This window comes from Parus major, chromosome 12 (assembly GCF_001522545.3).
Source record: "Parus major isolate Abel chromosome 12, Parus_major1.1, whole genome shotgun sequence".
NCBI lineage: Eukaryota > Metazoa > Chordata > Aves > Passeriformes > Paridae > Parus > Parus major.
This window is the reverse complement of record NC_031781.1, coordinates 10,203,971-10,231,534: the sequence shown is the minus strand read 5'-3', so window position 1 is coordinate 10,231,534 and position 27,564 is coordinate 10,203,971. Positions and strand designations below refer to the sequence as shown.

Here is a 27,564-nt window from a genome sequence, read left to right as displayed (position 1 = left end):
GCTCCCTGATTAGCAGCATCACCAGTTCTTTTAGTTTTCTTAATCTAATGTGCCTTCACATAGCCCCACACAAACTGTGTACAATACAAATGGACTCTGAACTTAGTGTGATGCTTCTAAATCCCACAGACACCTATGTAAATAAACAGTTCACACTCAATCCTCTCTGCATGCACCGGGTGCTTCAAGGAGACAGCACACATATTCCTCCACTGAAAATACAATCCATTTGTAATATGAGCTTTGTAAGTGCTGGATTTAAACTTGGAGCGTATTCAGAGCACAACTAAAATCCCATTAAAATGGAAGTGAATTTTCTGACTCCTTCTGTCAAATTTTTTTCCTCGGTTTCCCTCATCTTCAGTGATGTTACAATTCGGCATTTGTAGCTTCCTATTCAGTCTAGGAGAATAAGCAGTATTAGCAAGGTGAAAGCTTATATTAAGGCATAAAAGGCTGGGTATTTTTAATAGTATTAGGAAGGGAAACATCAGGTTACATCAGCACAGCTTCCTTTATAATCATGTCACAGCTTTTGCAGAATAACAATTTCTATAATGTGAGGTTCATAAAAAAGGGATGTGAAAGCATTCAGTTAATTTGAGACTCTCAACACATCATTTGCCATAAACAGGTTCAGATAACCAGGGCTCACAGAAAAAGCAAACAGCAGCAGAGAACCAACAACTCTTACCTGTTCAAGCACTCATTCACCCTCTTTGCCTTTGTAGTCCCCTGGCCCAGGTACGATGAAGAAGTGGTTGTTGTGTGTCTAATCCAGACTTTACAGGCCACCATCAAGCAGCAAGGACAGTGCCATCCTGTCTCCAGTTTCCCCACATGCTGCTTGTATGGCTTCAAACTTCCCACTCCCTTCCCCTTAGCAGCATTTCCTATCCTCTTTCCCACAATATATCTGTTAACACAACCACAGAAGCAGGGGCATCCCCAGGCTTACCATAGCTCAAGCAAGATCATTTTCAGGAGATTTGTGTCTGCTTTAAGTGAAGAAAATGCATTGAATGAACTTCAGAGTCTTTTTCTGTTTTGTTTTCTGTGGCTTCTCTAATGTTTATTCCCGTAGAAGGAAGACAGCCAATATTGACATTGCAACCAGAAGCCACTGAAATATGTAAGGCACCAATATAGATATATCTTGCTATCTATATTCATATATACACACCCCCTCACCATCATCTCATCTGATTTCAGCTAGAAAACTGTATTTGTAACTTTTCCTCTGCCAAGAAAGTAAGAGAGATGGGACAGGACTTCTCAGCAACCAAGGGCAGAAGTGGGACATGCAGCATTTTGAGCAAGAGAAAGGAAAAAAGTAAAGCCAGGACCTTGCTGTGCAGGGTCTGATGTCCCCCAGAGATGAACTGTTCCACTGGGGAGTTTGGATAGCAGGGGAACACATTAATTATAGCCTAGGGAAAGGAAAAATATAAATAACGAGGGAAAATGATAAATTAAAGTTAAATTTTCATTAAAAGAAAAGGATTACCTAACTCAATGCTAAAGGGCTTCCATTCAACTAGTCCTCTGCTGAGGAACAAGATTTGCTGTTTCCAAGAGTGTTTCTACAGCTTCACTTTGTGCTAAAAGCTGTCCCCTACTGATACAATGAAAGGGTGGCAGCATATACTTCATATATTTTTAAACTCTAGAAAGTATTGGGAACTCAAATTTTGTTAAAAGCATTGCAGATGATGAAAGAGCAGCTCTAGCTGGAGTTGCCCAGTTCCAACCTTGATGGAAGATGTGCTTCTACCTGTGAGTGCTAAGAGGTTACTTTGCAGGTTGGGACCTTTCCCACACATTTCAATTCTTTGACAAATTTGTTACTCATCCAGAACTTCAGAGCTTTACCCAGCTGTTCCCGTGTTTGGCTCCTTTCTGGAATACAAAATACAGGAATTTCAGTGTTTTGTGATTCCCACTAAATCCACAAACCTGCTGTCAGCCTCCAGCAGCACTGCTCTGCAGGATTTCTCACTGCCTTGGGTGGGCTGGATTACTTACAAACTCAGAAATGGATAAAACCATTCAACTGCTTGGAGGCTGCAATGAGAGCAGCACAGCAGCTTCTCCTTTGTCAGGCATCAGCTTCCTTTCAGCATGCAGGGCCAGAGCACAGGCACAGAGGAGAAAATCATGAAATAACTGTCAAAGGCAGCCAACATCAATTACAATACACTGCAGGTTAAATTGCACATGACACTTTCTCAAAGCAAATCACCTTCTCCTATAAAGAGGTTTTATGTCGTTTTCAAATTCTAATGATTTGCTGAGAACTCAATACCAAGAGAAAAGGAAAAAAAATCAATTATTTTCCACAGATGGCCACTGGACTCAGATGCAGCTGTGGCACTGATGGGGCAATCACAATGACATGGCTTTTTCCCTCCTGTTAGTAGAGATTATGCTGCATTAAATGGCACTGAGAGGGTGGAGAAAACTGGAATGCTTCTAAGACAGTGATGTATTGTAAAGCTGGATGAGCTAATTTTAGACCATTTAAACTCAGATATTGGCAGCAGTTTTTCTGAGAGCTCAGTTAAGGCTAATTTACCACAAATCATCCACTGAACTCATCCTGCGGATCACAAAAATGTAAAACTATCATGCACTTAGAGGATAAAGAAAATACTGTGCTGGTTCCTGCAGGTTACATAAAAATGCTTTTAGGAGCAGTAATGCCAAGAGGACATGACTTGCATTTTTATACTTATGAATGCTTTTCCACAGTAATTAAAGATGACATACCCCATTAAATCACTTAGTACATACCTTAAAGCATATGATGCAGAGGTTTTTCTAAAAAGCCAATTACACAGTGTAGCTCTATACAAGGCCAGTGCTTCAAAAGCAATTTTCAGATTTTATGAGTTACATATGGTTCAGAAAGGGAGATTTTTGTTGGTTTTTTGTTGTTTTTTCTTCTTACTGGCAGGAAGATACACTGCAAATAAGCTACAAGCCCCTACTTCATTTTTTCATTGCTGCTGTGAATTAAGTCCATTACATATTTGAGCTTCAGCACAAACAGTAACATGTCACTGGAGAGGTCTTTTAATGGGAGAGGATCCTTCTCATGCTGAACCTTTGTGTAAATAGAGCAGTAATAGTGATTAAATGATGGAGAGGAGTTTTGGCATAGTTACCTACTCCCACCAAAGAACATTTCTGCCAGAATCCATGGGTGGGAGAAGCCTTGAGTCTTTGCCATGTAGCAGGATACTGTATTAATCTTGCAAGACTGCAGAGTCTAACTGTGCATGTCATAGGAAACATTCAGATTTCTTTCCATCATCTCTGTTTACCCAACACTCTTTTGCTCTGATGACACTTCAAGAAAACGAGATCTATTTGTCTACATGAAGATATTTTTCTCAGCCAAAAACTTCAGTTTTATTTGATCAGGGTAGGGTTCTTCCCTTCTGTTTCAGAAATGAGAGAGACTCCCAGACCAGAGAACACTGACAGCACAAGCCCCAAAGTTTTAAAAGCACAAGAGTTGGGGAAAGGCTCAAATTCAGTAAAATCCTTCATGAAGGGCAGCAGACCCTGCTGGCAGCACAACACCCAGCACTGAGGGGTCAGAGTCTAATAAAAACCCACCTGAAAATTAAAAGCAGAAGAAATGTCTGGATGATGTTTATCTTGTGAGCTGAGGGCACAGTAGAGACTGTCCCAAGCCAGACTGTAGGAGTTGAACAGGAAATCCTACCTTGGCATTTTTAACCTGTACTGGGCAGGGAGTGTATGGCACCACTAAAATGTGCCTTTAATGCTGAAATGCACAAGTCTTTATATAAATATTCTTCCTTCAGAGATGACTCCTGTCACTTGAAATTCAATCAAATGTCTCATCAATCACCAATACTTACTTCTGTTTTTGTCCACTCATATAATCTCATTTCTCCATCCAAGAATTCAAAGATTAAAAAAAAAAAATTAAATATTTGAGTAGACAAAGAGATTTATGACATCTGTGACATGTGCAAACAGCCCTTTTTACTCCATTCTGCTGTTTCTAGTAAAAAACTATCAGATTAATACTCAGGAAGATAAAAAATAATTTCATCCAATTTCTTTCCTGAGAATACTACTAGAAAACAGGAAAAAGGAAAAAATAATTTTTGTAATGACAAAAAAAAAAAAAAAAAATTAGCTTAAGTTGACTCTTAGCCAGAGGGCTTTTTAAACCTGTAAAGAAACTTTTAAAGTGCCCAAGACCCTTTTTCCTGATAAACTTCACTACAAAATTATATAGCCTTGACATTTTTCCCGTGTTTAGCATTGCCTAAATTATAGCAAATGCAAAGTCAGGGCCAGCCTAAGAACAAGTCTGTCATAAATAATCCCCTTACAAGTTTAAGGGCACAAGTTTAAGGGAGAGACTCTTGGGGATGACAGGCAATTAAAACACTGACACCTCTTTTATGAGCAGTTGAGAAGATAATTGAAAAACACAAACATATCAGAGTTAGAATTCAGCTTGCTGAGCAGGCACTGCCTGGGCTTTGTGACCTGCTGCTGTCCCAGAAAATGAACCCTGCATGTCCTTTGGAAACAGCACTTCTGCCAGCTGGCTACTTGAGCTCACCTAAGAGAACAGCCACCTAAAAACAGCAGCAACTGAGGCTGAAAAAGGGGCTGTACAATATTGTATCTCTGCTCTAGCTACTGGCATCCTGATCTTAACATTACACAAACCACTGATATAAAGAATATTTAGACTACCATTTAGTTTCCTTCACAGTAGGTAAATACTCCTCAAATGAAAGGCTCAAACCTTTCATGTTGTAATAATTAATTAATGCATTTAATGTACCATTATTCTAGTAAAGGAAACCACAAACTAAAAAGACTCAAAAAATTTAGTGTAAGAATTACCCTGAAATTTTTATATTTCACTTTGAAAAGCTTTAAGTTTTTAAATGCATACTACCGTTTTTAAGACTAGCTGGAAAAATTGTTTATTTTTTTTAATCTTGTATTTTGTTATACATATAAAGCACTAAAAAATAAAATATTAGTGATGACATGTGCTGAAACCAATCTTTTCTTTTTCCTTTAGAACAGAAGAAAATAACCATGTAAGGAAAGTATGCTTAAACTCTACTCAGGAACTCATCTTTTGAACTTTCTGAATTTTGAAATGTATTACTTTCTCAATGTCTGAAATACATCTGTCTTTCCTACCATGCTGGAAGAAAGTAACTCAAGGATCAACAATGTTCTGCAATATTTAGGAACAATCTATGCTTGCTATCAAATGCCACTAGGATGAATTGCAGAGATAGTTTAATCCTTGATTGCAAGTACAGACTCTTGGAATACTGGAGCAATGCACAGATGGTGTGATACTAAACACAACAGCTCTGCCCTATTCCTGGTATTTTGTGAACAGCAGAAGGACCACAGGAGAAGTGCCAAACCATAAATTCCCATCCCAAAAGCACTAACTACTTATTTGTGCTTGATGTTATAAAAGGGATTGAAGGCAGTAATGTAAAGCTGTGTCTGTGGGAAAGACACGTGGGGAAGTTTGTGGACTGTTTTCTCCAGGAAGGACCCCAAACTGGAGCAGGGGCACAGTGTGGGGAAGGGGCAGGGGAGATGAAGCATTATGACCTGACCACAACCCTCCATCCCTCATCTCCCTGTGCTCCTGGGCAGGAGGTGGAAGAGTTGGGAGTGAAACAGAGCCAGGCAAGAAGGCTGGTTCAGTTTTTATTTCTCACTGTCTTACTCCAGTATTGATTTGCATTGTTAATTTATTTTTTCCCAGGCTGAGTCTGTCTTTCCCATGACAGTAACTGATGAGCGGTCTCTGTCCTCATCTGCACCCAACACCTTTCTGTTTGTGTTTCCTTTCCCTGTTCAGAGAAGGCAGAATGAGAGAGCAGCATGGTGTGTGATGCCATCCAAGGTTAACCCACCTCACCTTGCTTAAAGAATTTGCATAGGGAAGTCCAGGAATTCAGCTTCTCAGGGCCCCCACCAAGACCTGACACAACTGCAGGCCCTCAGCCAGGAACAGTTCCGTGTCAAATAGATCCTGTTGGTGATATTGCCCTTAACACATCTCACTTCAGAACTCCAAAGCACTGTGCAAACACCAAATAATCCTCTCACTCATGCAATGTAAGCTTATCCTCAGAGACATTAAGTAACCAACCCAGCCACACCACGGGTGCAAGACAAAGCAAAGCTTCACCCTCTGCTGTCACAGCCCACATTAGCAAACCTGAGTACAAGGCACAAACACATTTAAAAAGTCTGCATCTCCTGCTGATTGAGGTCAGGATCAGCAAGATGAACTTCAGCCCCTGTAGAGTGCAAGATAAATTAAATGTGAACATCTCAACAGCAGAATCTTGGGCTTTCTAATTTAGAAACTCAGCTCCTTTAATAAAAGGGAGAGACAAACCAGAGCCTGAAGGGAAGGGGCTGTTTAATGATGCTTCATCCAACGTGGGAAGCAGTTGGCCTGGTTCCCAAGCTTTTTTCCTCCACCTCCCTGGCCCAGCAGAGACCTTGAATGTTATGGAGATGCCAATCTGGCAATCAAGGAGCACTTTTCATCACCTTCGAGAGGAATAATCCTATTCAAGCTTGTCCCTCAGATGGGAGGAGGGCAGGGATTGGCAAAGGTCAACAAAATTAACATTCAAGAGCAATAGAAATGCAATTGGGATGTAATTGAAAGCCTGGAAAGTGACAGAGGAAGGGGAAGAGAATTAAAGCAGGGGTGTTTGCTCCAGGGAAGTGTGGAGCCTCCTTTTGTGGTCAAAGAGAGTAAAAGATCTCATATCCCGTAGGGGAGGCAATCTTGTCTAGGAGGACATATGAATAGAGGAACAGAATTAATCAAGCTCAGGGAAGTTCTCCCTGCAAAGGAATGGAACTGTGCATAGTAAAGTCTGTTTCCCAGTCTGCTCCCTGGATTCTACCTACACCCAGGAAAGGTGGAACATGCACACATCACTGGGCAGCAAACCTGGCTGATACAGTTCCAGCAAAGCACTTTTACCACAGGCTGGTATAGGCCCTACCACAATTTTTCATCCTGCTTGATGTGAAGGAGGAAAAGATGAGTGAAAAATCCCAATGAAACCAATCCTTCCCCTTCCATCAAATCTTTCCTCTTCTGCCCAAACCTGTGCCAGTGTGGGCCCCCCCACAATGCACAATTCCAGCCCCATGACTCCCATTCCCTTACGGCTGCCATGGCCCAGACCCCATCCCTGCTGGAACTGCCCTCGCCCACACACCACGCAAGCCCCAAGTCAGAGCACGTCCAAGGCAAGGTTATGTAAGGGAGTCAGTGCCAGGTTTCCAAGAGCCACGTTTTTACAAGACAAAGCAGTGGTGAGCCCTGCCAGCATCTGCCCACAGCCATCAGCCTCTGTGAAAAGCAGAGATCACTGCAAGTACTGCTGAGAGGAGTTTCTTGTCCAGGCTCTCAGGTCCACTGTGTCCTCAGCCCAGCCAGCTGCACCTGCAGTGGCAGACACAGAGCAGCAGCACAAATAGGGACAAATCCATCCCAGCAGGGTGTAGTGGGAGACAAACCAAATTCCTTACACACCACAGTACACACAGAACCCCCCCAACCCTTGTATTTCAGGAAACAGAAGGGTGCAGTATTAATTTTTAACCAAGCCAACTAGAGAAGTAACACCTCTGTCCTCTCAGTGGTCAAAACCGCAAAGCTCCTAAATGGTTGCAAACTCTACAAATAGATCTTCCAAAAAATCTTTTTTATACAACTTTTTCTATGTAGAAACTAGAAGTCTTTAGATTTTCACCACGATAATGTTTCAACTGTACACATTGTAAGAAAGACAAATTATTTAAAGGAAAGCTAGTAAAAAATACTACAGGCCAAAAAACCTCCAAACTTGGCTATCTCTACTTGAACCTCTAGATAACAGGCTTTTTTCTTTTCAATTCATATCCATCTGCTGCAATTTTACAGCTGATTTAGGTAATTTGAACATTTCTCCCCTTGCAGAGCAAGAATCTCAAAGCACATGACATTCATCAGGACCCTCTACTATTTTTAGTTAAAATGCTTGATCCTTCCTTCCTGTGTTGTTCCCAATTCTTCTAAGGCACACCCAGGAATTTTTCCCTTGCCAATATTCAGGGAAAACTTGACAAGCACAGGATTTAAACATATACTTCTAACTTCAGTTTAGAGCTAAGGAAAGAAACCAACCTTATTTTTCAATTTTCTGCCACTATGAGATGTGCTGAAAAAGGGTAAACACTTCAAGTCTTTGTCAAAAGCAGCTCCAAGGGGAATTGTGAGAATCAGAAGCTTTAAACAGTTCAGTTACCCAAGAAAAGTCTTTTGTGTCCAATTTTGGCATTTCATGGCTTATTACAGAATATTCAACTCTTTTTTCTCTTACTTGCCCCCACAGTTCTTGCACAGGCCAACTTTAGCTGCTTGTGTTACTCAAGACAAATCACAGTGCTCATGATTTAATTAAAACTTATGCTACGTGGAAAACCATCTACTAATTTGGTGATTGTCTTCCATGTTTACAGTAACTACAATCATAACCACCTGAAATGGATAGATTTCACTAATAAATTAAAAAAAACGAGCACATAGCTTTGCTGTTCATCCAGTGTGTCAAGAGCTCCAATTAAGATACAGAGTGCCATAATGACCAGTGATCTAGACAAGCAGCTAAGCACAGACTCAGTCACAACTGAGCATTTTCAACTACAGCTTATAAAAGGTTCCTGGTATTAGAGCATGAATAAATACCAGAGCGTTTTAAGAATGCAGAACAGCTCTTCAGAATTTTTTTAACAACAACAGAAATGTAAACAATTTGCCATTAATGCCACTGCTGGAGTGTCCTTACTTCCCAGATTCAGGGTATTTATTTTGTTATTACAGGTTCTGCTTTTAAGGTATTTTCTTCTCTAACACCTACTGTCCAGCTTAAAATTTTGGCTTTGTCAAATGTCTTGTTGTCACAGGACATTTTATTTTACATGTAAGCCTACTGAAACACAAGTGACATATTCACTTCCTCCAGCTATGAGCTACTTGCTGTGTATTTTAACTGGAGAGTTGAAATCTTAAGAGTAACTGTACAAAAGTTCTCAGTGCCACCAGCTCCATGTATTACCTTGAGCTGACAGCGAGGGCAAGCGTGACACAAGGAACATCTGCAATTAGGACACTGTTACAGATATGCAAGTAGTAATTATTGATCAATTAACATGAACCTGCAAATCAAATCTCAATTTGTGCTTACTAATAGCAAATTCAGGAATTAGCACTCATTGACTTGGCTTCCTTCTTCACTTCCTCTCCAACAGGGCTACACTGAGTAAACTTTGCTATTCCCAGTCAGTTTGTCATCGTTTCTAGAGGACCAGCAGAACTCCCCAGAGCTCTGCAGCAAAGCAGCACCTGCAGCTCAGCAAGCATCTCCCGTCAGCTGAAGGTCTCTTGCAGTGCTACTGAGCAAAACCCCAGAGTCTCCAAGAGTTACTAAACTTCAACACCAGCAGGATTTGCTGCTAACACTCTAACTAGATTCTACTAAGCATCTTTGAGCTGGGCTGCAGTTAATCAATACTTTAAGGTATTCAGAATCTTCTGGAATATACAGAAATGGTATAAAACTGTTCCTTCATGTTTAAACTCACCTAAGGTCAATTCTGTATTCCCAAACAGATGCACACTTGATATGCTGAGCAAGCCCCTGGGGTGGCAAAACAACTTGTTTCTCCATTTAAAAGATTACAATATGCACAAGTCAATAGAGGTTTTAGTACTGGTCGGGATACACAACATAACTGAAGCCAAATAAATTCTTAGGCAACATAAATCACAAGGTCAGACACCACAGAGTGTTATATGCATTGTTTATTTAACTTCAAATTCCACGGTAGGTCACAGATTAAATAGTTAAAAACTGCTTACTATCATACAATGTTCAGAACAGTCTTTCAAAACAGCTCTTTGGACAAAACTAAGAGCCAGATTCAAGCACAATTCCCCCAGGACAGAATGCTAGGGGTGGAAGAGAGCTTCAAAGTACTGACCGTACACAACACAACACAAAGCACAGGAGGTCACTGCCCTTGGCTGCCACATGATTCAGAGCAGCTCTGCACAACACCTGCCTCCATGGGCAGGCACCTACTGTGTTGGGGGACAGAGGGCCTCTCCAGGACTTCAGCATTCCACATAACAGCACAGACATAATTCTGGGTTCTGTGAGGTTTTGAATTACAGAGCTGAAACCAGATTTAAGCAAACTGACATAGTCTTGCACTTGCTCTTTAGCCTTGACACACAACTCAAATTTTTATTTTAAAGACATGATGTCACCTGAGGTCAAAAAATTGTGAATGTGAACAACAGAGGTGTCTTAGGTTACTTACTCTGAAATTTTAGACTGGTTGGGATGGGAGACTAGTGCTTGAACTGCACTGCTCAACACTGCATCCTATTTATGCCATCTTGCCTCAACTGAACATACAATTAAGTATAACAAAATGCATCAAAAAGATAAATCAGTCAACTGTAAACTGTTGGCAAGAATCACTCAATTATATATTTCTCTTCTATTTCAAGCATTTGTACAAGACACTGGAACTAGAAGCATTAGCTTTAATTTGTGCAATTTAAGAATTTCCTTCAGGAGGAGTTCAGTCATCTGACTAGGCAAGAACCTCCCAGCCTTGCCTGGCAGCCATCAGTCGTAGCTCACCTGGTGAGAAGGTTCTGAGCTACAACGTCAAAGAAGCACCGCAGTGCTAATGCCAAGCAAAGTCAGGATTTACAGTCTGAGATTTCCCTGCTGCATTACTGCTCCCATGTGCAACACAACTCACGCTGAGGAAGCCTCTCGAAGGCACCACTGCCAGCTGCAGCACATACAGTGGTACTGATGCAAACGTTTACTTTGCTGCAAAACAGTTGGATGTATTAGAGCTTCCACAGGACCAAGAGTGAGCAACATGGAAACATGTAAAACAGCAGGTTTAACCTCAGCAGCCCTTCTGAGTGATGTCTTGTCCAGAAGATTTGGTAATATCCATTGTAGTGAATACCTGTAAGAGACCAAAGGAAGAGCTTATTTACTGTTGCCTCCATCATCATCCACATGGCTACTGATCTAATCTTGGTAAAACTGTCTTCAAGAGCAGGTTTTAAATCAGGCTGTGCCTTCCCCTTTTCTTACCTCTGCACAAGTGGGATGGATACCAATTGTTTCATCAAGTAATTCTTTGGTGAGACCACACTTGATTGCAGCAGCAAAACCTTGGGTAACTTCACCAGCATTGGGTCCAAGAACATGCAGCCCTATCACACGATTCTTTACAACAGACGAGAGAAAAACATGAGTCGGTACCAGGCAAAGTTTGACAAAAGTTCTAGTGTCTAAACTCCCACTCCATTAAAACCATTATGCAAGCAGGTCAATAGCAGAGACTTTAAGAAAAAATTAACTACTTAAGTAACTCTGCAGTTCTTTCCATTTCAAGAAAACCCTCAGCATATTCACTCCAGCTTGCTACTTACATTGTCCTGTTTATTGCAGATAATCTTTGCATAACAGGTATTGTTATCTCTGCCTGCCACTGTCCATTCAAGTGGCCAGAATAAAGTGTGATAAACCTGGGAGGTAAACAAGAAAAAGAGCATTAGAATTTAATTGATTCAGGCTCAATTCTACTTTTTAATATCTTTATAAATAGGTGGTTTCACATTTAACCCGATAGATTCTTGTCCATAACAAACTAGACAAGAGTAATTTTTTTTTCTACTTAACCCATAGAGCCCATCCTCCAAAACTCAGCAGATGAATACTTGACTCAAACCATGTAGCTCTGACTTAAATACTCAACAAAAACAGCAACAGCTACAATATACAGTAGTTGCAAATCAAACTTTCAGAAAGAAGTGCGAAATTAATATCCAGTTACTATAAGTTTAAACCTATTATGCAAAACAGTTAACAGCAGAAGCTCAATAATGTCAAGTGATTTTGAAAGATGTAAGGAATTAAACACAAGGCATGCAAGCAGTTTCAACATAACTCCTCAGAGATGTGCAGAAGCCAGAAATTACCATAAAATGGGGAAGTTATCCTCAATACTCCTATAGACGTATGTTAAGGTCAGCAAAACATAAATTTACAATTCAAATACAGTGAACCAGCAGCAAATAGTTCATCCCAGGTGTTTGGTACTTTGGCAATAGAAGCCTTTAATTCATGATAACAAAAAACACTCCTACAGTTCTGCAGCTTAAGTCTGGCCTCCTGAATTCAAAAGCTTCTCAGCCACCTGCAAATACTTATGCACAATTCTCATGGCATTAAGTCTAGTCTTGGGTTTCTATGAGTCCAGTACCTTGCTGGCTGGATGAAAGCACAGCCACAATAGTTCTACCCATTTAAACTTCTAATCTTGTTAATACTATGCCTTGAGACTAAAGCAGCAAGGCCCAAATAAAATATCCTCAAGCTACAAGTTAATTGACCCTTGGGAATTCCTACCTCCAAGTTTTGCTTCCCATATTCTTCCATGGCTTTTTCTTCAGGATACCCACAGCTGCCATACTCTAAAGGGGTAAACACTGTTGTTGGTACATTGATATAGTCACACTAAAAATAAAAATAAAAAATCATATTTAGACTATGCAAGTTCTATACAGCACATAACAGAAAAAGCTACGTAAGAACTTTTCTTCTTTTTTACAAAACATGTGCAGAGCCAACAGACAAATGGATAAATTAATTCATGTTACTGCCAGTTTTGAGGCAAAAAAGATAGAAATAAGTTGAAGTTGTATGCTTATAGCTTTACCTTTCTGGAACTACCCCCATACAGCCTTTGGGCCAGCAGTCTCCCTGCCTGAATGGCAACTGGAGTAAGTTCAAGCTTTCCATCCAAGATATCCCCAATTGCATAAACATAAGGCACGTTGGTTTGTTCTTCATCATTTACAGGGACTTTCCCATTCCTTTAAAACAAACAGAAGACCACAGAATTCAGCATCACTTTCCTCAGATCTTTGCAAAAAACGGGAGAAACTCTATTCTAACCACTGAGCTCATTTCATTAAATATTCCTTTTTTACTTCAACTACAACTTTTTTACTTCAGAGCATCAATCACCTCCAATTCTGACACATAGCTGAAGAAGTCTGTATTCAGTGGGCCAGTTTTGACATGAACAACACTGCCTGCCTGATGACTGTCAAGCTACTCAGATATCTGTGGACTCACAATCTTTCACATGATTATTATCCAGCTCTATGCTTCCAGGAAAATGACCAACTAGTATGTATTCACTCAGAATAGCTGTTTAACAAAGTATATACTAAACAAATTAAGTTAGTGGACAATTCAATACTCAAATCCAGGACAAAAAAGGTTTCAAAGGTTCACATAATTGCCATATATAAGAAGGGGAATTAAAAAACATCAGTATCATATTTTTACAGAGGTAAAAAAAAAAATAAATAAAGATCCTTGCATTCAGTGGTTTTAGGGAGTTCAGCAATACTCACTTCTCATTGATTTTGACACCGATTGTCTGTAAACCAATATTCCTGGTACATGCATCACGACCAATGGCTAACAAAACCTAAAAAAAACCCAAAATTAAATGCAGTAACTTTATGTAAGAAAAGTATAACAAAAATTTCCCTCAGTCTTTTAGTGAAAAAACTGAAGTATATGAATAAAATTACTTCTAAATTATTTTTTCCAAAATTTGAACGAGCCACCAACAACCCTCTTCCATGTTCAACTTGTTTTAGAGATGCAACAAACAGAAAAGCCAAAACAAAAACAGAAGCAACAAGACTATTTATATGAACTAAATTCCAGGCACATAAAGTTTCACCCATTTTGCTGACAGGGTTCAACTAAAGATAAATACTGAATTTTCACTTTTATTTTTTTTCTGCCAGTAATTTATGTGAACAACTTTTTAAGGCGTTCCCTTCAAGTTGTTCAAGAAAAAGTATTTCAATACTTTTCATGTGCATCTGTAGACATTTATTTCAAATCCAGAAATGCTTACAGTGTTATATTCTTCTGCAAAGATTTCTGATCCCTCAGTAGACTTTGCTGTCACTTTCAGTCTTCCTGGCATTCCTTGCTCTAGCTGCTCAACCTGTAAAAATTTTTGTAAGCTTAGTATGACCCGAAGCAGCAGAGCTCACTTCCACTGTCATTCAAGCCTTGACCTACTAATCCATCATTCATCAGTAAAGCTCAGTATCATAAAACATTTATTTCTGCACAGAGCCAAAGCCTTCCCAGACAACACCTCCATTTTACATGTGCTGTTTAAAGTACAGTGTTAAGAGAAGCTAGTTAGTTGTCTTTAAGTGTTCAGAGAAGAAAGCTGAAGGAAGCACTTGCCTGAACAGGTACAAATTTCCTGATAAACTTCACACCGTGCGTTTCCATGTAGGCACCGACTTTTTCTGCCATTTCCTGGTCAAAACCCCGCAGAAGGATGGAACGCACCATCACTGTGACATCCAGACCCAGGCCAGCCAGAAACCCTGCACACTCCAGAGCTACATAAGAAGCACCCACAACCAGAGTCTTGCCAGGGCAGTAAGGCAGGGAGAACAGGTCATCACTGAAAAGAGGAGAAGTCTCAGTTACAAGGTTCTTCCAACACAAGCTTGTTTGTCTTGGCAAACACTAGAGCAGACAACTTCAGTCTTTTGCACCTTTTCATCTCACCTTGTAATGCAGAATTCTTTATCTCCAGGGATACCCAGGTATCTTGGCCTTTCTCCTGTTGCCAGGACAAAAGTCTCTGCTGTGTGATAGGTTACTTGTCCTTTTCTGTTAGTTGCCTGTTGATGAAGACACAGTTAAGACAGACATTTTCATATGTTTTAAGACAAAAATTATGTAATCCTTTCCTTAATTATTGTAGACATGTTTAAAAGTTGACAATAAGCAGTTTGAAACAAGAACTGCATTTAGAGATGCCATGCAGGTCACTGAAGAAAAACAAGTTTAAATAACAGACTATCAGGCTTTCCTTCCATTAGAGCACTTAAAATCACTTAGTCTTTGAATCCTGTCCTTTTTAACTGCTAATTTGATTATTCATAACAGGTTGACTTCCGAGTAATAAAAAGCCACAACAAATTAAGACAACCCCCTAATCACCCCAATAAAAGGCCAACACAATCCAAGCAATGCCATAATATGTATTAATTCTTAGGCTAATGTAAAAATAAAAAAATAATAACAATAATAAAAAAAAGGTAACTAGTTACATGATTTCAGTTCAGAAGGCCTAAGACCCATTGTGTGAATTCTAAGTAATTCAGTCTTGGTCTTAGGAAATTTCATCTTGCCAATGCACTTCTCCCAGAATCTGACCTTCATTCTTGCTCTTTGTTAGTTTTCCATCACAGATGAAGGAAAATTTTCTCCCCACCGAGTGAACAGGTAATTCAGGTTAGAAGAGATCTCAGGAGGTCATCTAGTCCAGCCTCCTGCTGGGAAGTCTCTCTGTTCTACTTCATTTATTGATTAGGGACACTAAAGTGGCCTGGACACTTGAACAGATGGTACACTAGGTAAACTGAATTTACTATTATCTTTCAGTGCCAGGCTCTGGGTTTAAAATACAAGTAGTTCAGACTTGATACTGAAAATAATTACACCCACTGAGTGCAACAGATGCCTTCAATATGCACTTCTAGGTTAACCTTGCTTCAGTATGATCACTTACAGCAAGATTGACAGAACAAGCTTTGTCTTGCAAAACCGACACTTTAATTTGTATGCTGATACAGCACAAGGTTCTAGCAGAGCTCTTATGCAAGTGCTTAATCTAAATTTAATTTCAACAGCTTTTATGCTTTACTGTGAGGGGTTTCCAAGTTGCAAAATCATACAGCTACAGCTTCCTTTCTTTCCCCCCCCCCTCACTCTGGCTGCTGTAATCAGTCATGAAGGTAGAAACTGAGACCACCTTCCTCTATTCTTACAAGACACAGGTTTACACACATCCACATCACTCTTACATAACTAGATTTGCAAACACTGTGGCAGGTACTAAAGTACAACAATTATTTTAATCAGTAACTTCACAAATGAGTTATTAACTTCAGTTGACCCAACTTGGCAATGCTAAGATGAAGCCATTTTGGTACAGAATTTTATAAGGCAGCTCTAGAACATGAGTTTTCCCTCCCAGTTAAGTATTTTAAATGCACAGTATACCTTAATTTTGTGTGGTTCCACAAACTCGCCATAAGAATTGAGGTATGTCACAGACTTCTCTCTCAGGGACACTCGATATCCCCAGTTTAAAGAACCAATGTAGTTCTGAATTGCTTCTACCATGATTTCCCAGTTGTGTTTAACTGAAACAAGACACTAATTTAATATTTAAGGAAATAAAAGTGCAATGTGTCCCTTAAGAAAAACTTATTCATTGTATATCATGCTAAGAAAAAATCATTATCAGTAATGAGGATACATATTAAGGTCTTGTTCTACTATGTTAATATTTATGTGACATGTTACTACCTGAACTAAGCCCATTCTAGAAGTTCTGTCATTTATTTCAGTTAATACAGGGAACAAAACACAATTAACTTCCAACCCCAAAATTTTCTATGACTCAAGAAGGAGGACACCTGATTCACCTAAGGAAAGTACTGACTTCTGCCTCTAATTTATTAAGTCCTAAGTACAAGAACAGTCTTGAGTTCAGCATCTCATCTGTACAGTCTTGTGCTCTTACCAACCTTGTTCTTCATACTGCCACCCATACTTCCTTGAATCCTGGAGTGCCTGACCCAGAAGTGCTGCTTGATGCATCAGCTTCTTAGGAATGCAACCTACATTTACACACGTGCCACCAAGTCCTAAGATGGAAAGAACCACGTTACTGCTTCTATGAACAGGATTTATGCTTTCCCTATCACATACTTTGTATGACCACTCATATCACTCAAGGAGGTTTGCTATAGTCATAACAGCAACATGAAATTTCTGTTTCAAGAGACATTTTAAAATACAATGAACACACTAAGATTGTGTTTCATTTGAGGTGTTACTAGACTCACTGACCCAAGACAGGTACAGCATGTCAAGCATAGGCCTTGGTTATTTACTCCACAAAGCTTCAGATTTTAGTCAGGTTGTCAAGTAAGCAAGGCAAAAAGCCCAGAGTTTCTATAGTTTAGTATAATCTGTTATGTGGAATTTGAAATACTATCTACAAGAGCACATTCATTCCTTGACTTGACAGAAGTCTCACTTCAGTTCCTAACTCATTTTCAACTTCCAGTATCACTAATGAGGTGAGCCAGCAGCTGTCCTTAATTAGGGAAAGGTGAGACATACATAGTCACTGTTCTAAAGGAACTCTATCCATTGTCCTCAAATAGAAGTGAATGAACTAAAAGGCAAAATATCTGCACAAACATAAGAATGTGAATATGCACACACACATACTGCTCAGACATGGTTTGAAAGTGATCAAAGCTAGAAAAACTTTTGACAAAGAACAGTTAACAATGCCCAAAACAGAAATAACCATCTAGAAAAGCAGCAGGCATACCAGGAAAATAGCTTATTATCTGTGTAACAGAATTACAGGAATTTGGCCTCAATTCCTAAGAACACAAATCCACACTATATAACATTTCAATATGTATCACTGGTACTCAAACAGCATCAAATACAGGACAAAAAAAAAAGCTTACCCCATGAGGTTCCAAGAGGTGTTGGAACAACATAATCTAATACCATTACTTTCTTCCCCAAGGTAGCAGCTTCCTATAAAAGATGGAGAAGACCAGTCAGCATTACTGAACCAAGCAAGCCTGTCCACTCATTCATGTTCATGATACTTAGCACTAATATCATACAGCACATTATCATATTATCTCCTTCCCTAGAAAAAAAATAATGATATTCCTCAAGAATAGACTTTTTTCCAAACTTTGAATGGCTCCTTGCATGTTCAATGCTGCATCCAGATCATCTTATGCTGTCAAAATCCATGATCTGAAGAAGGTATGAGACGGGCTCAGCAGCCTATGATTCTCTTCTACCTTGTCTAAAGAAATATTTACACTGTTAGCTCTCCTTTTCTTCCAGAATGACAGGACTGACTTAGCATGTTCATGGATGGAAAAGAAGGTGACAAACTGGAGACATTTTCAGTGGAGAACCACCATGATGCTCAGGAGCACAATCCCCAAGAGAGGGTGAGAAGGCCAAGGGAATTTGACACATTCAACCTGGAGAATAATTGAATTTGGAGGGGACCCAAGAGCAACTTTCCAGTACCTATGAGAAGTACATTAAGATGACTCTGCCAGGCTCTTCACAGTGGCCAAGTAGCAAAGGGACAAAAGACAGTGGCTGCAAGTTGAAACAAGAGACTCACACTGGATATAAGGACCTTTCAGACCATGAGAACAGTCAAACAAGTTTCCCAGAAAGGCAGTGCCACCTCTACCCCTGGGTTATTTCAAGAGCCAAATGAATGAGCTCCTGCATAATCCTGTGTGTCCTCACAGTTGACCTTGCTTGGAACAAAGAGCTTACATTAGATATTCTTCTAATGCCCATTCCAACCCGAATAAGCCTATTCCTCTATCCAAGGAATTACCAGGTACGCATTGTATGATTTTTCAAGCTCATCAATCAAATCTTTAGTGCCTCAGATCTGCTTAAGAACTCCTGCACATCTACTGCAATCCTGGCTCAAACAAGCTTTAGCTCAATGTCTTGTATTTTGTGAATAGCACTCTGGACAATTTAGCAATTAGCACCAAGTTTACAATTGATGCCCCAGAAGGTACTGTGAGGAAATATCTGAGCATTCTGAAAATACACAATTGGCCAATTGAAGAATTCCACTGTCAGCTTCTCCTGCCTGCTTTGTATCTCCTAATGAAGACTGCATGCTAGGCTGTATTGTTCAGCAATTATCAAGAACAACCTCACCCTGCCCAAAACAAACTGACAGTTTAGGATACCTGGCTGAGAGATGGGGGTGTGTGTCCAAATCCCTTGGGTAGCAGAGAAAACTGAATCTGGATCTTAGGTCCTAAGGCACTCTGAACAACAGCCAGTTGTGTAAGGGCTATGCAATCTCAGTTACCCTTTCTGAGAAAGCACCTAAAAAGGGAACTAAAGAATGAAGCAGCTCCTTGAAGGGAACTGCTGGAAGCCCTTAATTTTAGTTAACTGGTGATACTGAATCCTAAACTGTCAAAAGACTTCAAAAGCAGCCCTGAAGTTTTCTAGATTGTTTGGAAGTGCCTGTGTATTAGGCATGCAGAAGAGATAGCTAAAAAACATTTGGTTCCACCCAGAGCCAAAAGACTAAAACCTATTATTAGGATCAAGAGCTGAATAGACATTGGCTAGAAACTGGTCTCATAAACCATTATCCCCTGAGTGAGCACATTACTAAAGCCCTATTGGTTCATTAATTAACAAGAGGAACAATAATACTCATCAAAATATAGACTGTTTTATACCAACATAATTGAGAGATTAACTTTTGAAGAGGTTTCACATGCCACCTTGTTCTTCAATGCCATTTTCACATCATACCTTAGAACATGCAAGTCCACCTGAGCCACCACCAATAATAATGAGATCATATTCATAGGGTTCTGTAATTTGGTTGTCCCCAAGGAGTTTCTGCAGTGATCCATCCTGATAAGCCTGGGAGAGAAAAGAAAAATAGATTAGCACACATGTTTCTGAGCAAACAACTGATAACATTGCCTCCTCTGACCTACGTCACCCAGTCTACTGTGTCACACAAAATTTAACTATGATCACACAGAAAATTCACTCAGTCTTGTCTACTTCCAGCTGATTTTTAAGGTTACCTGATACGTTGCATCACAGCCACCAATGTGAGTTCCATTCACAAATACATTAGGCACTGTCCTCTGGTTGGTCAGCTCTACCAATACTTGCTGAATACTGGCTCCATCATCTAAGAATAAAAGAAATGTGTATATTATAAACAGATTTCAGGAAGAGAGCTTTTAGAACAACCTGAAGTATTAAAGGTTTAGACAGTGATATACTGTAGGCCTGCCAACACAACAATTTTATTATAAACATTCCATTTGCAGGTTTCCTGGGCATAAGCAGGTATTCAGAAACTATTTCTCAAATGAGCAGGCTTAAACACAGAAATTAAATTGGTATTTCAAGCCACAATTCTACAGAATGGAATAATGTTGAAGTAGTAAGAGTTAAGTTCTTGTATTTTGAGGATTTTCATCTGTCTCTAACAGTGTCACATTTGGTACTACACAAAAATTCTTTTCCAGCTATCACAGAAGATCACACAGATACCTTTTCTTTCATGAGAACTGTTTTATTTTGGAGTATGTTTTGTGCACAGGCACATAATTTTGCCCAGCAGCTTTGTATTATGAGACGATGGGTAAGGGTAAGTACAAACATGCTTTTCTACTTGCCCTAGAGCTACCTCCCTACTTTTTCTACCCACCACACTGTCAGAAACTTTCTAGTTTTAAACTTATCATTGCTTAACCTGACCTGTCATCTGAATCATCAGCACCTACACAAAGGCTCAATTTGGATCTCTCAGCAGTAAATGTGGGAATGAGAATTTACAGTAATCACTTTGACTAAAATCTTTTTATTCCAAGATTGCATCTATTTAGCATCTGCAAAGGTAATATATTGTTAATTAGAAGTAATTCCAAGAAAAAGAAGGCTGTGCATTGTACTTTACATATCTTGGGCTATAATTAATTCACAGTATGACAACTTGAATAAGTAGTAAAAGTAACTAAGAAGAATTAAATAAATAGCTACATTTCTCCCAAACATTGCTTAGGCAAACAAAAACTTCCAAAAGGCATTAGAACTTTAAAAAAAAGAATTGGAAACTTAAGTTTTGTACAGAAAAAAAAACCTATAATGGACACTCAACAGCTTACCAAAAGGGCATTTAAGAGCTTAGTAAGAACCATATAAGAAACTATTTGTTCCTAAAACTACATTAAAAGCTATATGCATTATGTCCATACAGACATAAGGCACTGCATGTGTCCTAAAACTAAAGTAGCTTGGACTTTAAGGAAAAAAAACCAACTTGAAACTAGCAGCAGCCAAGTTACTGGAATTTACCCTTCCTTCCTGTGACTCAGCACTTTTCCCAAAGAAGGTCACCCATATACCCAGTCAAACATTAACAATTCACCTGAAGACACAAGAGAAACAGGAAGAGGAAAAAAAATCACACTTTTTCCTCAGAAGTCATAGCTTCTCGGAGAGAAATCAGATCTCACATTCTCTATCACCTGATGATTTTTACAGAGTCAAAGCCTTCAGTTATACTAAAAACACATCCTGTATAAAATCCACACTGAAGTCTAATTGCCTTTATCTCTGCATATATTATGTGTATTTTACTTGTTCCACATATCCCCCAATTAGTTCAAGACAGCTTAAGGAATTATGCAGAGTCACTCATTTTTAATCACATCAAGCAGCAGCATGTGATACATTTTTTTTCCCCTCCTACTCACCAGTTGCATCCAGTTCCAGGGCATAGTACTCCACACCGATGGAGCGGAAGAGTTCCTTCACCTGCAACAGGAACAGACACCATGGCAGAGCAAGGCTTTCTCAGCGTCCTGCTGGACACACACAGGTGACCTCTAAGGCTCTGCTACTCTGAGGCTCTACACAGCTTTGGCACTTCTATATTTGCACGTTCCTCACTTAAAGCCAGACCATTTAACCTTCCAACACAAGTCCCACTGCCTTAAGAAAAAGCTTCTAGATACAATTTGCTTAGCTGCTGGCTTCTCTACCTGTGAAATATCAAAAGCCATGGAAGTGATTGCCACATAAAAAAAAAAACAACAATGAGAGAGAAAGCAGCAGCAAGACTTCATGGTAATACCAAGAAAAAGAAAAAAAAAAAGAAAGGAAAAGAGTAGAGGAAAATATGCAAAAGAAAACGCTGCCAAGGAAATAAATTAAAAAAAAAGACATTATAAAAAGCTGCAGAAGGAAGTAACACTTTCCAAATGTACTCAGCACTCAGCTAGGTGTTTTCTTAACCCCAGTTCTGGATGGACAAAGTGTACCATTACCTAATTCAAATCAGGCAGCCTTTTAGAAACAAGATTTCTACAGTAACATTTTTTGTTAAAGTGGCATGTGAAAATAGCTCTAGCAAGAATCACTGAATGCCTGTGGGATGGACACACTTGACAGCATGGAGTCTGAATACTTTTCAACCAGCTTTCTGATGAACCTCACATTTACTGACAGAACTTCACTAAGAGTATGCTGAGTCACATTTAGCAAGTTTAAAGATATCTAACATATGAAGAATAAAATGTTTTTAATATTGCCATGATTCACATTGTTATTATGCTGAATATTGAGTATACCAGTGTTTTCTGATAAAGTTTCAGCATTATGCACATGAACAAGAAGATTTTGTACTCCGTACCAACTACAAATTCAGTTTCTTACCACATCATAGATCAACTGTAACATTCAAAAGAAAGCTTTGCCTCTGTAATTGATTATATTGGTTCTACAGTTATGAAATAGTGGAAGTTCTAAGGGACCTTTTAAGGCCATCTGCATGAACTCCCTGCACAAAGCAGAGCCAAATGTGAAGGCTCGTGACATTGCTCAAGCACTGTCCTCTCACTTGGAACACCCACAAGGACAGACACCAGAACTTCCCTGGACTGGCTCAACATTTGACCATCCTCACAGTAAAGAACTTCCATTTTATCCCATTGGAGTGTCCACCATTGCAACTTATGTTTGTTGGTTCTTCTCCTTTCACCCTGCAACTCAACAGTCTGATTATCTGCCCACTTGTTAGCTGAAGGCAGCAACTAAAACCCCTGACCAGCCTATCAAGGTTTAAAAAAGCTGAGCTCCTCCTTCACACATTCAGCATGCATGTGTCTGTATGATACTCCAGTCCTCTAACCATCTAGATGATCCTTGAAATTTTTTGTCCTAAGCTCACCACTAACTTCAGGCTTGCCTCCTGGAATGGTTATGGCTACAGGCAGAACGAAAGGAACCACTCCAGACCTCCTGCTCTGCATCTACAAATCCCAAGCTAAATGCCTTGCAAGACCTAAAAAGCAAAGCTTAAAGTGACTGCCACTAGGAAGTGCTAAGAATGCAGAGGCAAATCAGAAAATTAGTTGCTTGGCTTCTGGTTTAGTTTGCAGCAAAGCAGCAGAGTAACAGGCAAATGTTCATTAGCTTTTATTTTCTTCTTTTTACACAACTCTGCCAAAACATTGCAACAGCAGTTGGCAGGAGGGAGGACAGAACAGAACATTACTAAACCAAGAAAGATTACACTCAAGAAATGACAGATTAAAGGCATTAGACCACCTTTACTGAATGAAGATACTCAGCAGAGAGAAAAAAAATCAGACAAATATCAGCATCCTAATTAGAGGTAGCTATTGCACTTCACACTTAAGAACAAATCATACTTGTATATGCTAGTGAAACTGAAAGAAAGATAATAACAAGCACATGAGCAGTTACAAAATCTTCAACGCAGGCAAGAGATAATAGATGACTTCGGTTTGGAGAAGGAAATGATTAGGAGAAGCAGAAAGATAACACACTAATCATGAGTAATATCTAGATAAGCTGAACAGGAAATGATTTCTCAGAAATACTCACTGGAGCACTCAGTAGTAACTGCATTTACCAGAAAACAATTTTGTAATGAAAAGGAAGTAATCCTCCCTAGGGAACACAACCAGAAAGCTTACTGCTATTTGGCATTGTAAAAGTCAAAATTAAAATGAGATCAAAGGAGTTATTAGACCAACTAATGAAAAAGAAGATCCACTGAAAACTTTGAACTCAATGAAACTAATACAGATTCAGGTCAAGAAATTGCTGTGTCACACACACACACAACTGGAAACCAGTGGTGCACTGGGAGGTTTTCTCCTTATAAACCAAAGCCAAAACTGTAATTTCTCCAAATGTCTAGGAAGGGATATGAGGCTGCAGGGTCACTGATACAAGCATTTGCTTCCCTTCTCACCAAGGCAATGGCCTCAGCTACCTACTAAACCCTTTCAGTGTTCACAAAAAGTAATGGACTAGAAACACTTCCAAATATTATTAAACAATAGGTAATTCCTTTGAAACCAAGAAAGTGGTCTAACTTTAGGAAGTTCTTCACAGAGATGCTTTCTGTCACTAGAGTAGCTAAGCAGGTTTGAAATAAGCTTCATATCATAAAATAATAATGATATGTCCTAGGTCTGCTTTTTCAAGTATCAGCTAACACTCCATAATAGCTACAGCTGAATTGGCCAGAACCCCCTGAGGATAGAGAATGTAATCTGTAATAGCATAAAATATAACTAAAATAACCAGTAACTTCTATGCAATCACAGCTGCTGCTCTTAAAATTTCAACACATTACAGTGTTCAGTCTTGCCATTTTTCATGCTAAAAAAAATGGGGGTTTTATGCATTTCTATCTTACTTATTACATTTTTCTGGATGCTAAGAAATTGAAGAAACAGCCAAGTTAAGTTATGACAAAGAAGTAATTCTATCACCACCCCCGCTCCACCACTGCCCTGTTAAAGCAGTTGAACAACAAATTGCATTTGCAGAAGAGCAACAGCACAATTGTCAAGTCATGCTATTAGCTAACCTGTATACAATCACCTACTTAATTCACCTGGGGAATTTATTTGCAATTCTGTTTCTGAAGAAAAGTACAATTTCAACTTTCTTCTAAGATGGCTACCTCCACTTGAAATAGTGAATTCTTTCCACCCCCAAATTATGTCCTTTCAGAGCATGAGCACTAAACATCTTTAGTTTTTCAATTAATCCTACCAAAAGCACATTGCTAACAACCATCCACAGTAAAAGACAATACAATGCACACTATTCATATCTAAGAACTCAGAACTATGTGATTATAGTAGAAGTACCCAAGCTGTAACTATGCTTTCAAATTATATCCACTTCATTAATTCTATAGACTTGATCAGCTAAGAAGAATCCTGCATTACCCATTGTTTTCCCATTCCTTGCACTAATTTCTAAGTGTTTGGTAAGGGAGATTGTTAATACCCTTAGCGTTACAGATATTCTTCTGTTTTATCACTTGATGTGTCATGTGAGGCTTCCTTCTTCCACAAATTTTCTTCTAATTCTCTGTCTGCAATCTATACCCCTTCTCCACATTTTCTTTGTTATATTACCTATCTGTTCTGTTCCAAGCAGGAAAATAAGCCAAGGAAATCTGCCTACCAGGGCAGTCAGCTCTTCTTCCCCCAGCCCTATTTATTTTGTGTTTCTTCACAAAAATTCATGCAGTGCTTTTTAGCTCCCCCTCCTAGAAAGGGCCGTGACAGAGGGCCCTCCTACTCCCTATATTCATTCTTCCCCATTGTAAGACAATAAGGATAATATTCTTCATATCTGATAGCTTCCATGAAGCAAGCAATCTGCCTGATGGAGAATCCATGAACAAACATGCAGGAAAGAACAATCTGGAATTTAATTACTAGACTAGTCTTTTCTCCCCTTCTTGTCTTAGTCTAGAGTCTCTATAACACCAGGAACAGATGAAGGGAAAAGGCACAAAGGTAACAAATAAAGTTACCCTTGTGATCTCAAATCCACTGAGCTGAATGCCATGAGCATCAGCATTTACAATCACAAGCACTAAAAGCACACAGGGAAATACTGACAAGCACGACTAAGTATTTCTCAATGGGCAACTCTGAAGTCCTCAAGAAATTACTTCTCAGCAGAAGACTTTTGTCAACTGGACTAGACTGGAGCAAGACTCCAGCTCCTCATTTACTGAAACTTTGAGTAAGTTGTTAAGAAAGATTTGAGCTATGTACTGTGCTCTACCATCTGCCAAAAGGCTCTTAGAAGGCATTGGTTTGGTTGATCCTCCCAAACACAGAAGTTTCCTTTCTCAGAACCTCAATTAAGTTGCAAGTGAGATAGGATATACTCAGTTAAGTCTTCTGCAAGGGAGTCATGTTATTCCTTCCCTCTCCAGAGTTCCCAGAACTAAACCTAACTTAGAAGTGGGAGTGAGGCTTCTGAGTATTTTCCTGGTTATCAGTTCTATTGAGGAACACCAAGACTTGATCCAATACCTCCCATTACGTTCTTCCACCATGGCCATATCAAATATGGTAGTGTGAGGTTTAAATAAAACTTCATAACATACTTTTTGTAAATATCCAAGAAACCCAAGGCCTACAAACCCTCAGATCCTGTGTGGACTATGACCAATGTGCTGGTATCATAAAATTCTAATGAAGGCCATGAGTTTTTAAATAAATTTGGCTTACTAGCTATAGCCAGCCTGTGACACTGATGCACAATCAGGGCTAAAAAAGTATTTTTCTCTAAACATCACAATTAACCAAGAGTGCTTTTCTCTTCTTTTAAACACACACTGCAACCAGCATTAATAACTTATGTACTCACTATAGAGTCAACCTTCCACAAATTTAGAAAAGGCAGAAAACTTAACTCATCCCTTCCGTGGAGAGCAGCTTTGTCCAAGCTGAACACCAATGTGGTACTCAAATTTCCAGCGAGAAAGGAACACAGCACCCTGAGCTTCGAGCTGCTGTAGAGCCGAGGAACAGGTACACTGCACACCCACCTCCCAGCGTGGCAAAGGGAAAGAGCTACCACGAACGCCACGCATCTTCGCCTGCTCTCAAGCCTGGTAAGCGGTTTCCCAGGGCTGGCACGTGGTGCTGGAGCGGGATGGATCCAGCGCCTCTTCTGCACGCTCCCAACCCCGCAGGTGCCGCCGCCGGCAGCAGCTGCCGCATCCCCCACACCGCCTTCCCTCAGCCCCGCTCCCCTGCGCCCTGCCCGGGCCGAGCGGGAGCCCTCGGGGCACAGCTCTGCCCATGCGTCCCTCGAGGGCAGGGCCTGCGGGGGACCGCGCCGAGCGGGCTCTCACCGCCCCCGCCTCACCTTGTTGCAGTAAGGGCAGTAGTTCTTGCTGAAGATCATGACGCGGTGGGAGGCGATGAGAGTCCGCACGCGGAGCTTCAGCCCGTCCCAGTCCGGGAGCCGGGTCTGTCCCGGCGGCGGCGGCGCCATGGCGAGACCGGCGCCTTCCCCGCGGCGGCCGCGCTGACCCTCGGCCGCGCCCGCCCCTTCCGCAGCGGGCAGTGTGACGAGCCGGGCCGACCTATTCGGAGGGAGTGGGGAGGGGATTGCAAAATACCAGAGAGGGCTCTCCGCCTGAATTTCAGCCACAAGCACTATGAATCGTTTCAAAATAATAAAAAACGTTTTATACCACAGGAGAAGATGTCTCTATTTGCCTAAAGACCATGTAGAGAAGTATAATGTTGCGCTGTTTAAGCCTCTCTCCCCTCTGCGAAGGGGCGTGAAGTGAGCCATCGGGAGGCCGGCGAGAGCGCGCATGAGCGACGGGAGGGCGGTGGCGGGCGGGGCGCGGGGCTGT

General features: G+C 40.2%; 1 protein-coding gene across 1 annotated transcript; it reads right to left on the bottom strand.

Annotated features, from left to right (window-relative positions):
- Positions 1 to 9,895: 9,895 nt before the first annotated feature.
- TXNRD3 (thioredoxin reductase 3) lies at positions 9,896 to 27,246 on the bottom strand. Its single transcript, XM_015641222.3, has 16 exons — positions 27,066 to 27,246; positions 21,599 to 21,659; positions 19,916 to 20,025; positions 19,632 to 19,745; positions 17,765 to 17,837; positions 16,802 to 16,921; positions 16,272 to 16,414; positions 14,769 to 14,884; positions 14,436 to 14,661; positions 14,092 to 14,184; positions 13,574 to 13,650; positions 12,868 to 13,024; positions 12,558 to 12,665; positions 11,579 to 11,674; positions 11,238 to 11,372; positions 9,896 to 11,106 (listed from the first exon to the last, which is right to left on the bottom strand). Exons 1-16 carry the CDS (start codon positions 27,192 to 27,194, stop codon positions 11,044 to 11,046), a joined length of 1,821 nt encoding a protein of 606 aa, XP_015496708.1. The 5' UTR covers positions 27,195 to 27,246; the 3' UTR covers positions 9,896 to 11,043.
- Between the last annotated feature and the right edge of the window lie 318 nt (positions 27,247 to 27,564).